The sequence below is a fragment of the Moschus berezovskii genome, chromosome 17, assembly GCF_049115385.1.
Source record: "Moschus berezovskii isolate FMDL1 chromosome 17, NW_MosBer_1.0, whole genome shotgun sequence".
NCBI classification, from domain to species: domain Eukaryota; kingdom Metazoa; phylum Chordata; class Mammalia; order Artiodactyla; family Moschidae; genus Moschus; species Moschus berezovskii.
Window position 1 is genome coordinate 68840194 of NC_142476.1, and position 12305 is coordinate 68852498.

At 38.5% G+C, this 12305-nt stretch overlaps 1 protein-coding gene across 1 annotated transcript in view; it reads left to right on the forward strand.

Annotated features, from left to right (window-relative positions):
- RAB3GAP2 (RAB3 GTPase activating non-catalytic protein subunit 2) overlaps positions 1-12305 on the forward strand; it is a 115095-nt gene that overhangs the window by 47115 nt on the left and 55675 nt on the right. Inside the window, exons 3-8 of the mRNA XM_088845540.1 lie at positions 1611-1731; positions 2576-2657; positions 4775-4822; positions 4906-4981; positions 5299-5400; positions 10153-10252. Coding sequence (XP_088701666.1) covers positions 1611-1731; positions 2576-2657; positions 4775-4822; positions 4906-4981; positions 5299-5400; positions 10153-10252 — 529 coding nt within the window. The remainder of the gene's footprint in view (positions 1-1610; positions 1732-2575; positions 2658-4774; positions 4823-4905; positions 4982-5298; positions 5401-10152; positions 10253-12305) is intronic.

Below are 12305 nucleotides of genomic sequence, written 5' to 3' on the forward strand. Positions count from 1 at the left end.
ACCTAGAAGCTATAAGAGAGTAAATAGATCAGTAATTTTAGTACATAAAATTTAAAAATTCTGCATGAAGAAAACTAAGCTATGAGATGAACTGGGGAAAACTTTTGTTCAAAGGGCCAATTTTCTTTGTATGTAAAAATGTTAAGTAGAAAACGAAAGAAGGGAAAGGTATGTAGAGGTTTTGTTGTAGCGTTTTTTTTAATAATGTCAAAACATGCCCCCAAATAGCAGAATAGTTAAGCAGTTTCTAAGGAAAAGAACCTTCTATAGCCATTAAGATGATAGTATGAAAATTCAGTGGTGTCCCAGTTGTGGGTGATTTCCCCCTTCTATTTCTGTGTTTTGAATAAAACAAAATAAATCTCCAATAAGCAATAGAATGTTATCAGAAAAAATAAACACTTTATGTAAAAAAGAGTATATACAAATCAATTAGAGAAAGATCAGCAACCCAACAGAGGGTCTGCAAAGGAAAGGAACATACTGTTCATAGAAAAGTCTCTTAAGCATATGAAAAAATACCCATTCTCACTCATAAGAACAATGCTGTAGACTAAGATACTACTTTTTATGTGGTAGTTGGACAAAGATCAGAGTTGAAGCACTTTTGAAGAGTCCCTGAGGAAGCAAGCACTTTCAAAACTTGCTGGGTCAGATTATAAGTTAACACAACTTCTGCAGAGCACAATTTGGGCATAGCTAGCAAATTTACTAACACACATTCCCTTTGACTAGGAACTTATCCTACTGGCATCCACCCCATAAACTGATAAATGTATAAAATTATTCATTGTAGCATCATTTGTAGCAGCAAAAGAGTGTGAACAACACAAATGTCAATCAATGGGGGCTGGGGTGTTTCTACAATGGAATGCTCTACAGCCATCAAGAAATTAAGGAACTTTAGGTAGAGTGAAATCTAAGGTATGTGTTAAGAGAAAAAAAATAAAATATAGAAGTATGTATGTAGCATGCTACCATTTGTGTCAGAAAAGGGGAAAGGGGTAAATCATATTTGCCTATGTTCAGGGTGTCTCTGGAAATGCACATGAGATGCAGTCACACTGCTGTCTCCAGAGTGAACCGCAGGGTGGCTGGAATACAGGAATTGTCAAACTTTGCAAAGACCTTTTTGGATCTGTGACTTTTTAACCATAGGAATTTACCTGTATAGTAAGTACATATTCAGTTGAAAAAAAAGACCTTTCAGACCACATAAAAAGAAATGTCATAATTATCATACTTTACAGGCACATAAGTGTCAGGTAATATTTTCTTTGCTGTCTAGCTGCAGATGCCCAGGCTATCTGTCTGAAGTAGGATTGGTTACCAGATTTCCTAACTAAATCATTCCTGGAATGATCCCTATGTGAGATTCTTTGATGTCTTGCTATCTGTTTTGTTTAAAATTTTTACATGAGTTTTCAAAACTGAGATCTGCTTGTGGTGAGTATTTTTTTTTTATTGTTCATCTTTGACATGCTTTGATAACAAATATTATTGAGACTATAAAAGAATTGGGAAGGTTTCTTTTCCCTTGATTCTCAAGGTGGACATGGTGAGTTGTTGTTGAGATTTTTCCATGGAAGTAATTGTAGTTTTACTCACAGGAAGAAGGAAATACTTGCCAACCACAAAAAACTTGCTGGCTTCAAGATTGTATTTTATCATTATCTCCAACCAATGATCTTATGGTTATAGCTCGGGAACAAAAAGCTGTATTTCTAGTGCGTAAGTACTCTGTACTTTTCATTTATTTTAACACATAGAATAGAAAACGAATTAGGTAGAAAGAAAAGGTGTTACTTCTCCATTATATGGTAGCATTTGATGGTTTGATATGTTGCACAGCACTTTCGATTCTCTTTTCTTTCTTTCTCTTCCCCTTTCTTTTCCTTTCTTTTCTGTTTCTTTCCTCTCTGTTTTTCATTCTTGGCTGCAGATACTCTAGCTGTCTCTCTCTGGCACTTCAGAAGCAGTTTTGGGCATTGCCCAATTCTCACAAGGGGCAGTTAGAGCTAAGAAGGCCACTGACCCCTTCTTAGCAATAATGTGAATTGGGTGACTTTCAACTCTAATTTGAAAGCTCACAGTACTGTTGTTTCCTATTTGGGGTATAAGCTTAGCTTACAATTTTTGTTGAAGATTAAATTTAAAGTTTGGCTATATATAGAAGGTGGAAAACCTCACTGATCAAAATAAGGTCTTGTATTAAATGGGTACGGAGTGGCGCTCTTAAGCAGATTTGCTCTCCAATAGCATAAATCTATTAGAAAATTTTTCTTTGCCAGTTGAAGATAAAAGTTTTATAGATAAAAATGATGGGGTAATACATAAGAATTAATAACTTTATTATGTGGATTGAATTGGAAGAGAAACTAAAGAGAGAGTTTTATAACAGTCTTATAAAAATTTTTAAACATTATATTTACTTATAGAAAGACCCACATAAATTAATATAGAACTATTAAATTCTGTACTCATAATTCTAAAGGAAAAGAGTGAAATTAATAAATTCTGTTTTTGTATGCTGTAATTAAAGTTATTTTGTGTGATGAATTTTTTTTTTTTTCAGCGAAATGGAAACATAGTGATAAAGGGAAGGAAGAAATGCAGTTTGCTGTTGGTTGGAGTGGTTCTTTAAGTGTTGAAGAAGGGTAGGTACCAGTTAGTTCTTTTTGTCTTTCCATATGTTAAATGTATATATGAAATTGTTTGAATCAGTCTGCTAAGATGAATCAGTCTGATATATGAATCAGTCTGCTAAGATGTTTTGTCATTGCAATGTTGATTAAATGTATATTCATTGCAGCTTTAGAGATTGTAGAGCATGATTTGGGCAGTAACTTTTAATTTTATTAACCATGTAATTATTAATCAAAGAACAAAAAAAAAACCTTTGTGTTTGGAGAGGATTTACAGGAGAGTTCAGAGAGAATTCCATAATATCCTGTCTATATTTTGTCTTTTCCTTCAGTTCAGTCACTCAGTCGTGTCAGATTCTTCGCGACCCCATGACAACATGTGGTCCCTGGAGAAGGAAATGGCAAACCGCTCCAGTATTCTTGCCTTAAGAACCCCACGAACATTCTTTTCCTTAGCTCTTTATTATTATTATCTTTTTTTTTTTAGCATACCACATGGCATATGAGATCTTAGTTGCCCAACCAAGGATCAAACCCGTGTCTCCTGCAGTGGAAGTGTGCACTTTTAACTTCTGGACCACCAGGGAAGTCCCTCATTGTTAATTTTATTCAGCCAAAAAGTCGAGGGCTGCCATGGTCCTTTCTGCTTTGTTAGTACTGGGCTTGTACTTAAAGGGGACAGTGCTACATTAATTCTTAAAAGTCATAAATACTTAAGAAATGCAAGTTAGTAAATTCAAGTTTCCTACTGACCCGATTAGAGTTTTAAAACCAGATCTCTAGCATGGTTCCATGATGGAGCTGCTAGCCTGGAACCTGCAGCCAAAAATTGTTTTCAGTTAAAATTTTATGACTGAAAGTTATCTGGTTGTAATGAATAAGGTTCTTTAGACTTTAAATTCAGATAAAAGACAATCAAGTAGAAATCCATAGTACATGCCTGACACTCTGTAGAGACTCAGTGAATTGTTTTCTACTCTTGTCAAAAGCTGTTTCTCCTTGAGTCATTTAGTCTAAGCATTTTGAAGACCTTTAATTTCTGTCAGAAATGCACATGCAAGGTTCAGTTACTTTAGGGCTTCTCGGTTGGCTCAGAGGGTAAAGAATCCACCTACAATGCAGGAGACACAGATGTGGGTTCAGTCCCTGGGTTGGGAAGATCCCCTGGAGAAGGAAATGGTAACCCGCTCCAGTATTCTTGCCTGGAAAACCCCATGAACAGAGGAGCCTGGCAGGCTACAGTCCAAAGGGTCACAAAGAGTCGGACACGTCTAAGCATGCGGGCATGACAGGAGGGCCTGAGACTGTCAAGAGCCTCACCCGCTTATGCTAGGGTGTTACTTTAATATGTTTTCAGTTACCTTAGAGACAGCAAACAGCTAAAAAGATTCATTTTGTTTGGTGTCTGGTTTGATATATGGGGAAGAGGATTTATACTTTGTTGAATAAACTGGTGATTGTCCTGAGTTTTGACAGTTTAAGAAAGAAGTCAGGAATTATTTTAATTTTGAGGCTTGTCTCTGGATGTGGGACAAATTTTTCTCAAATCTGCATGTCAGGAAAAAAAAAAAGTCTTTTAGGGACCATCCAGCCCAGCAGGTGCTTAGAAATAGGTTATCAGCAGCAATTTCTGCAAAATATAAAAAAAGAAGCCAGCCAGTTGAAATATGGCAAGTCTCTAGAATCATGTTCTCAACAGAAATGCAGTTTTCTTGTTACATGATTGCCAGTTCCTCCCACCTTCTGCCCAAGTTTTTCACTGATGTGGAGGAGAGGGGAACAGCGGAAAGTGACTGCTTGGTGATCCCTTGATGTTTTCTTACTCTTATGTATAATCAGTTGTATACGGTAAAGGTTTGCTTTTTTACTTTTATGGTTTTCATGACAATACAGAATGAAAAATACTGTTTTTTATTAACCTCAAGTGAATGTGACATTAGCTTTTATGTGAATGGGTTTTATTACCCTCTTTATGGTGGAGTTTTGCTCATTTTTTAATTTATGTATTGGATACAGCTGGTCCACAGAGCTCATCTTCCACTTAATTGTCCTTTAACATCCAATCATAGAGATATAAAAGTCATTGATAAATTGATTGGGTAAACATATGATTTTGTCTTTGTTTTTAGGGAATGTGTAACCAGTGCTCTGTGCATCCCACTAGCAAGCCAGAAGAGGTAAGGATAAGTGAGTAAGTGAGTTGTTTTTTTTTTTGGTTTGATGTATGAACTGTTAAGACCATTGGTTTTGTTTGCAACAGGAGTTCCACTGGACGTCCAGACTGGACCTGCATCGTGGTGGGCTTTACTTCGGGTTACGTACGCTTCTACACAGAGGTGAGCTGAGTGTTACGCAGTTAAAAGGCACCATCTGACTGGAAAACCTGGTTCCGCATTCCCATTACTTTATGACTCACTCCCTGCCACTTGAATGTGTAGTTATTGCTTACGGGGGTGAAGGCTGGAACGGGGGAGCAGTGGTGGTAGAAAGTTCTGCTGTAAACTGTAGAGAAGAGAAGCCATGTTCTTCCGCAGACAGACCACCTGGCATCCATGGAAGACTTGTAGGGGAAATGCTGCTCTCTGCCCAGCCACACCTGTTCAGGTATATCGGTAAGAAAACAATCAGGGCTCTTCTCTGTGCTTCCTCCCAGAATGGTGTGCTCCTGCTCGCACAGCTCCTGAACGAGGACGCAGTGCTTCAGCTCAAATGCAGGACCTACGAAATCCCGCGACATCCTGGCGTGACTGAGCAGGTACCGTGAGAGATTGTGTCCAGAGGGACAGTGGCTTTACTTTGAAGTAGTTTTTTCCTTCTTGTTGGGTGGGAACTTTAAGGCATCTTCTCGTGGCACAGTTAGCTCTGCTGTCAGACTTTAGAAATAAAAGCTATTCATTGCCGAGTAAGGAACACCAATCTTGCTTTTACTTACTTACTGAAATTTTGTGTGCTTTGCTCTACAGTGAAATAAAACACTTACGTTAGAAGCCAAAAGGTTTTCTCATTTTTAGAACTTAATAGTGACTTAAGGTAAAAAAATAGTTTTATATAACCTTTTATCTTTTTTATTTGGACTTAGGTGTTAAAAGTATTAAAAGAAAAGATTGAGCTGTGTTGTTAATAGTGCTACTATAGTGCACTAACCTATTTCTCAGAAGAGGGGTTATTCAGTTTTTATTTACTGTGGAAAATATTTTATATTCATTGAAAATTTTGATAGAGAAAATACTATTGAGTATCTAAGGCACTCCACAGTTTTCACTTCTTCCTAGGTGCTGTGTGAGATTTTGGTTGTCTCACAGTCAAAAATTTTGATTTTGTCTACAGTAATTGTAGAGCCACGTAAACTAAAATGCTCTTGTTCAGCACATCTTGTGCAGTACATCGTCAAAACTATATAATATGCCTTCTCTCTTTGTGCTGTCCGGCTTTCAAGAGGTTTGAAGTAAGCAGATGAATATATATTGTGTTCCTTTGTGGACTTAAATTGTGTGATAGATGGACTGGAGTGAAATTTAACCAATAAGAAAGACTAGACTAATATCTGTTAATACTGGTGAATGAGTTAATCAGTAATATTAAGCATTACCTTATGAGTTGCTAGTTTACATGAACAGAATAACTTCTGTGCAAATTTAGAGAAGAGGGAGCTCAATTAGGACTAGGGTAATAAAGGAAAATTTCATTGAGGAGGTAGAGTTTGAATTAAGCCTTAAAAATAGGTATAGAATGTAGAAAAGAAGGGAAAATATTTTAGGTAGTTAGGAAAAAAAATCAGGGAAGATTCAAACATGGAACTGTGAGACAGCAAAGAAACTGTGTTAGAAACTGAGAAGCTGACAAATAGTCTGAGTGACCAGATTGTTCATAAATTGAAAGCCAAGTGAAAATCAGAATTGCTTCAGAAGATGACGGGGGAGCCTGGTGGGCTTCTGTCTATGGGTCACACAGAGTCGGACACGACTGAAGTGACTTAGCAGCAGCAGCAGCAGCAGCAGCAGAGTTGACTCACTGGAAAAGACTCTGATGCTGGGAGGGATTGGGGGCAGGAGGAGAAGGGGATGACAAAGAATGAGATGGCTGGATGGCATCACCGACTCGATGGACATGAGTTTGAGTGAACTCCGGGAGTTGGTGATGGACAGGGAGGCCTGGCGTGCTGTGATTCATGGGGTCGCAAAGAGTCGGAGGTGACTGAACTGAACTGAACTGAGAGGAGCCTGGTAGGCTGCAGTCCATAGGGTCGCTAGGAGTCGGACACGACTAAGCAACTTCACTTTCACTTTTCACTTTCATGCATTGGAGAAGGAAATGGCAACCCACTCCAGTGTTCTTGCCTCGAGAATCCCAGGGACAGGGGAGCCTGGTGGGCTGCCATCTATGGGGTTGCACAGAGTCGGACACAACTGAAGTGACTTAGCAGCAGCAGCAGAGATTTATGAGAAGAAAGTAGTATCATCAAAGGGATCTTGAAGGGCCTTGTTCTGGATGAATTGGACTTGTGAGAATCTGGGATCAGGGAGGCTAGTTATCCTGTTTTTTCAGTTATCAGTAATAGAGTGTGGTGCTGCAAGCCAGGACTGGAATGGCTGTGGGAAAAGGGAGGAACATTTGACAGGAGTGGGTTACTGTATCGAGATGCTGAATTTTTTTTTTTTTTTGGCTGTATCTCGTGTTAGTAGTGGCATGTGCGATCTTTTGCTGTGGCACACAGACTCTCTAGTTGTGGTGCTCAGGCTCAAGGGTTGCGGCGTCTGGGCTTAGTTGCTCCACTGCATGTGGGATCTTAGTTCCCCTACCAGGGTTGAACCTGCATCCCCTGCATTGCAAGGCAGATTCTTAACCGCTGGACCACCAAGAAAGTCCCAAGGTGTCGAATTTAAAGAGAAAAATGAGTTGGCTCTAAGATCTCCTGCATGAGGCGTGCTGTTGACGAAGTTGGCAGAAGGGACTGCCTTGGTAGTATACAAAAATTATTAAATTTGATTTTGTACATGTTTGAGGTGATAGTAGGAAATAAAATGAAAATACCATCATGCCTGTAGTGATACAGAACTACCCCAGAGGCACGAAGATGATGATTGAAGTCACAGGTATTGAACGAACTCTTCCAAGGACCTTTTATAGGAAAATGAAGACTTAAGTTACAATACTGATCTTAAGGAGTTGGGAGGAAATGGAACTATTGCAGGAAACAAACCAGGAACTGTTGGAAATCCAAGACTGTGATCTGTTTATTGAAGCTGCCTCTCAAGAGCCATTTCCCTTTTTTTAATTAAAAAAAAAAAATTTCCTGAAAGATGAAGGTTCTTTAAACTTGACTGTGTTTGTAATTATCTAGAGCTGGTGGAAAAGTATAACTCACATTTAAATACTTGCTTGCTGTTTGTTTTTGTGAGTCAAAATCTTTTCACTGAAAAATATTTATTAAACACACGGAGGGATGTCTTTGTTGTTACTCTGTATTTTACATAAGCATCTTTTGGTCCAATATACATCAGTTTGTATATCAGAAATATCTATTTGCTGCATCTTTAGTGTACTCCCGCATCTATTAAAGATCACCAGAACAGATTTCCTTGTAATTCAGTTCTGGGGGCAGTGAGCGTAGTAGGTGGGAAGACTGATCACTGCAGGAGAAGATTCCAAAGGGAGATGTTTTTCTGGAATGCCAAAGAAACCTCTTCTGTGGTTTCTGCACAAAGATCCCTATCATTTAGCACAATTTCTGCAGCTTTTGGACATTGGTGTTTGTAAGAGTATCTTTTTCAGGAAAGCAGTCTTGTTTTGGAGATACTTGGCTAACTGGTGATTAGCTCCTCCCTGTCAGGGACCTCTCTCCCCCTGCCATGCTCAGTGGACTGCGTAAGCTTAGCATTGTCAAATTGTCGTGTGAACCCCGACATCAGCTCCCACCCCTTGTGGCCCACAAAAATGTCGTTTAAAAATGGAAACACCCCAATAGTCCAGTAGAAAAAAAGGATAAGGCAATTCTCAAAAGAAGAAATATAACTGGTCGACAGCATATGATAAACTTTTAAATGTTACTGCTAATCTCAGAACTATAAGCAACTACATTTGGATAATTTTTCACCTTTCAGATTGGCAAAGATGAAGATTAACAAAACTTGGTGACAGAGGAAGAATCAGGCACTGTCATGTATTGTTGGTGGAATTATAAACTGATAGGTACTTCCTTGAGATAGTTTAATAATATGAATGAAAATGAAAATTGTGAATGCTCTGTGACCCAACAGACCTCCTTGAAGGAATTTAGATCAAAGTGATGTGAAAAGATATATACAAAAGAATGTTTACTGCAGTGATGTTTATAGTAATGAAAATATTTCATTCATTCATAAACATTTATTTACTGCCCGTTATGTGCCCAGCCCAGTTGTAATCACTGAGAATCCATTTTGAACCAGACGTGCAAGGATTCTGCTTTTGTGGAGCCTGCAGTTTGGAGGTGATGGAGGGTAACCAATGATGAGCAGCTGGAGATTTTCCAGGATGTTTCCAGTCTCTGATAGATGCCGTGAGGGAAGTAATGATGTTGATGAGGTTGAAATGAGACAAGGAATGGATTTGAAGTTTGAGACAGACTCAGGAGTAGCCTTTTGGAGCAACCACATTTGAGCCAAGACCTGAGTGATCTAAAGAAAGGCAGGCGGCGACTTGGGAGGTGAAGGTGCAATGACCTTTGTGTTTAGGGTGCAAGGGGAGGGGGGTGAGATGATGTTGGAGGAAGAGGCCCCATCTTGAAGCTTGGATAGGGTTCAGATTTTATTCTAAGTGCAGAAGGGAGCCAGTGGAGAGATTTAATCAGGGCAGTAGTTTGTTCAGCTGTGTCTCAGGAAGATCGCTCGCTGTGGAGAGTGGATGGTAGAGGGGGAGACTGGAACCAGCAGGCCAAACTAAATGTCCCTCAGTAATAACTGAAATTTTGGGACATACGATGCAATACAGCATCGCCACAAAAACTGATTTGCTCACTTACTAAAATGGAAGAATATCATTGATATATTACTGAATAAGGAAAAACCTGTTACAGAATACTGTGTATGGTATAGTCTTGTACAAAAGTGTGTGATTATGTATGACCCTATATACCCAAATACGTCTGGGATTTCAGGTGAGTTTCTTTTCTTTTTACTTTGATGTATTGTTTGCCTCCATATAGTGACTAAATTTCACTTTTATGAAACTTGTACTTTTTGGGGTTACTCCCTTTGTCTATCCTGAAAATATTCACCATGTACAAAGGCTCATATTTGAGAAGAATTTTAAGTCCTTGACCAAAAGGCATTCAAAAAAAAATGAAGTCTATTTGTTTTTTACTATTCTTCTGCCTGCTGTTGTCTTGTGTGTTGGGTGTTTGACGGTTGTTTAGTTATAGTATTCCTTTATTTTACATTAATCGTGATATTCAGCTATAACAGAAACATAGATTTGCTTATTTGGCAATAATGGAAATATTTTCTTCTTTCTTATTCAACTTCAACAGAATGAAGAGTTGAGTATATTATATCCAGCTGCCATTGTGACTATTGATGGATTTAGCCTTTTTCAGTCTCTTCGTGCTTGTCGAAATCAGGTAGCAAAAGGTAATTTGGGGCAAGAAGTAGCTAACTTGTGGTGATATTTGTCTTATTTAATTTAATCTACTTAGAAAAATACGTCTTCTAAATTAAAAAGGCCTTCTGAACTAGTTCTAAAGAGAAAAAAAAAAAACCCACTACTATAGAAATGGGAGTGTAGTAGATTGCTTCCCTGGTGGCTCAGATGGTAAAGAATCCACCTGCAGTGTGGGAGACCTGGGTTCGATCCCTGGGTTGAGAAGATCCCCTAGAGGAGAGCAAGGCAACCCACTCCAGTATTCTTGCCTGGAGAATCCCCATGGACAGAGGAGCCTGGCGGGCTACAGTCCATGAGGTTGTAGAGAACGCAACTGAGCGACTAATCACAGTAGACTGGTTAACTAGTAAGATAAAGGTGAGGACTAGACCTTTAGCTCTCATGTTGCCAGTTGAACCGTTGGCTTTTTTCACTAATTCACCAATATGTCTTGGCCAGTTAAGAGAGAAGTTCATCACTGGGATAGAGAATTCAGTTGCATCTCACTGAGGAAACAGATTTCTCACTAGATGAGCACTTCTTGGGCCAGCATACTAAAATCATATGATTCTGCCTTGCTTCCACTCTCTGGAGGTGAAGAAAGCAGAGAGTGTGCAGGGGGCGTTTTCCTTACACTAGGCAGGACTCAACAGGCAGGCAGCGTTAGCTGCTTTTAGCTAACTTGAAACACTTCTGAACAGAGAAAACTTCAGAGAACTAAATATAATCTGTGTAGGCACCTATGTCAGTTCCAGACTTTGGCATGAAACGTGCACTTTAACCTTCCCTACCCACAGTTTAAACTCTGAGGCTATTTTGCCTTTAGAAGAAGATATCGTGTTTCATCAAAAATCAAGATGCACTATTATTTTCTGTTCCACTAAGAAGCAAAAATGCTGCCAGTAAGAGTCACGCCATCCGTTTTGAGATCCCAGTTTTAGAGATATTAAAATGAAAGGACAAAAAGCCCTAAGTCAGTGCAGACACCAGTGTTGGTGCTGACTTAGCGTATTTTCTTCTGGTTTGGAATAAAGGAGCCTTCATGGCCCTAAAAACAGCAAAGTTTAGCTTGTAAATGATTTAGCTGCCTGAAAGTAGAGTTTGATTAAGACGTGCTATCCAATTCATAAAGATTGTTCTTAAATCCAGAACTAAACTGTAAGACACAGAAGAAACAATTTCTTCCAGGGAGAGAATGCAGCATCTCACATTCCAATAGAACAGTTTTCACTGTTTTTTTAGCAGGTTGATAAATATGATCAGTATCTTCTTGGTTATGTGGTTCTTTAGTAGTACATGCTTTTCTGTAAAGTCAGAATTTGTTTGAATTTTTATACCTATTTTCATAATCTTTTAAGTTATTTAAATTTAGTCCACGTAAAGTTTCAATGTCTTATTTTGGAGAAATTTCAAATAGTCACCATTAATATATATGTCATTTTCTACAGAAATTTCTATAAGGATTTTCTATAGGTTTAAGAATTTTGTAATTTTCTATGCATAAGAATTCTGCAGTAAAATAAACTAGAATTAGACAGTTATGTTTTAATTGGTATCATTAGCCATTCCAATTTTACTATTTTTGAATTGCCATTTATTTTATTACGTATGAGTTCATAAAGTCATTTTATCTCCTAGCAAGTAAGTAAGCCACTTACTGCCCTCTTACTGTAAGTTGCTCTAAATATCTGATTACTTAGCTACAGATTGTTGTGACCTTTATTTCACAGTATATGAAAACTCTCTGCTTGGCCTTGCTCTCAAATCTGAAGTGCTTAGAGGATTACTGTTTTCCTTTGTCAGAGTACTTTTTTTCACCTTCCTGAATAAATGATGAGAATCCATTTGTATTCTGATACATAGCCTGAGAATGTACTGACAAGTGGGGTCTTGTGCATGAACCTGTGGCCCAAGGTGTAACTGCTGCTTTTCTTTTCATTCCTCACTCACCTAGGGGTGGAAATGCCATGGTCAGTGATCAGCATTTCCTTCATTTCTGGCAGTGCTGTCACTGTTAGCATATCTCTGTCAAGCCTCGTCTCA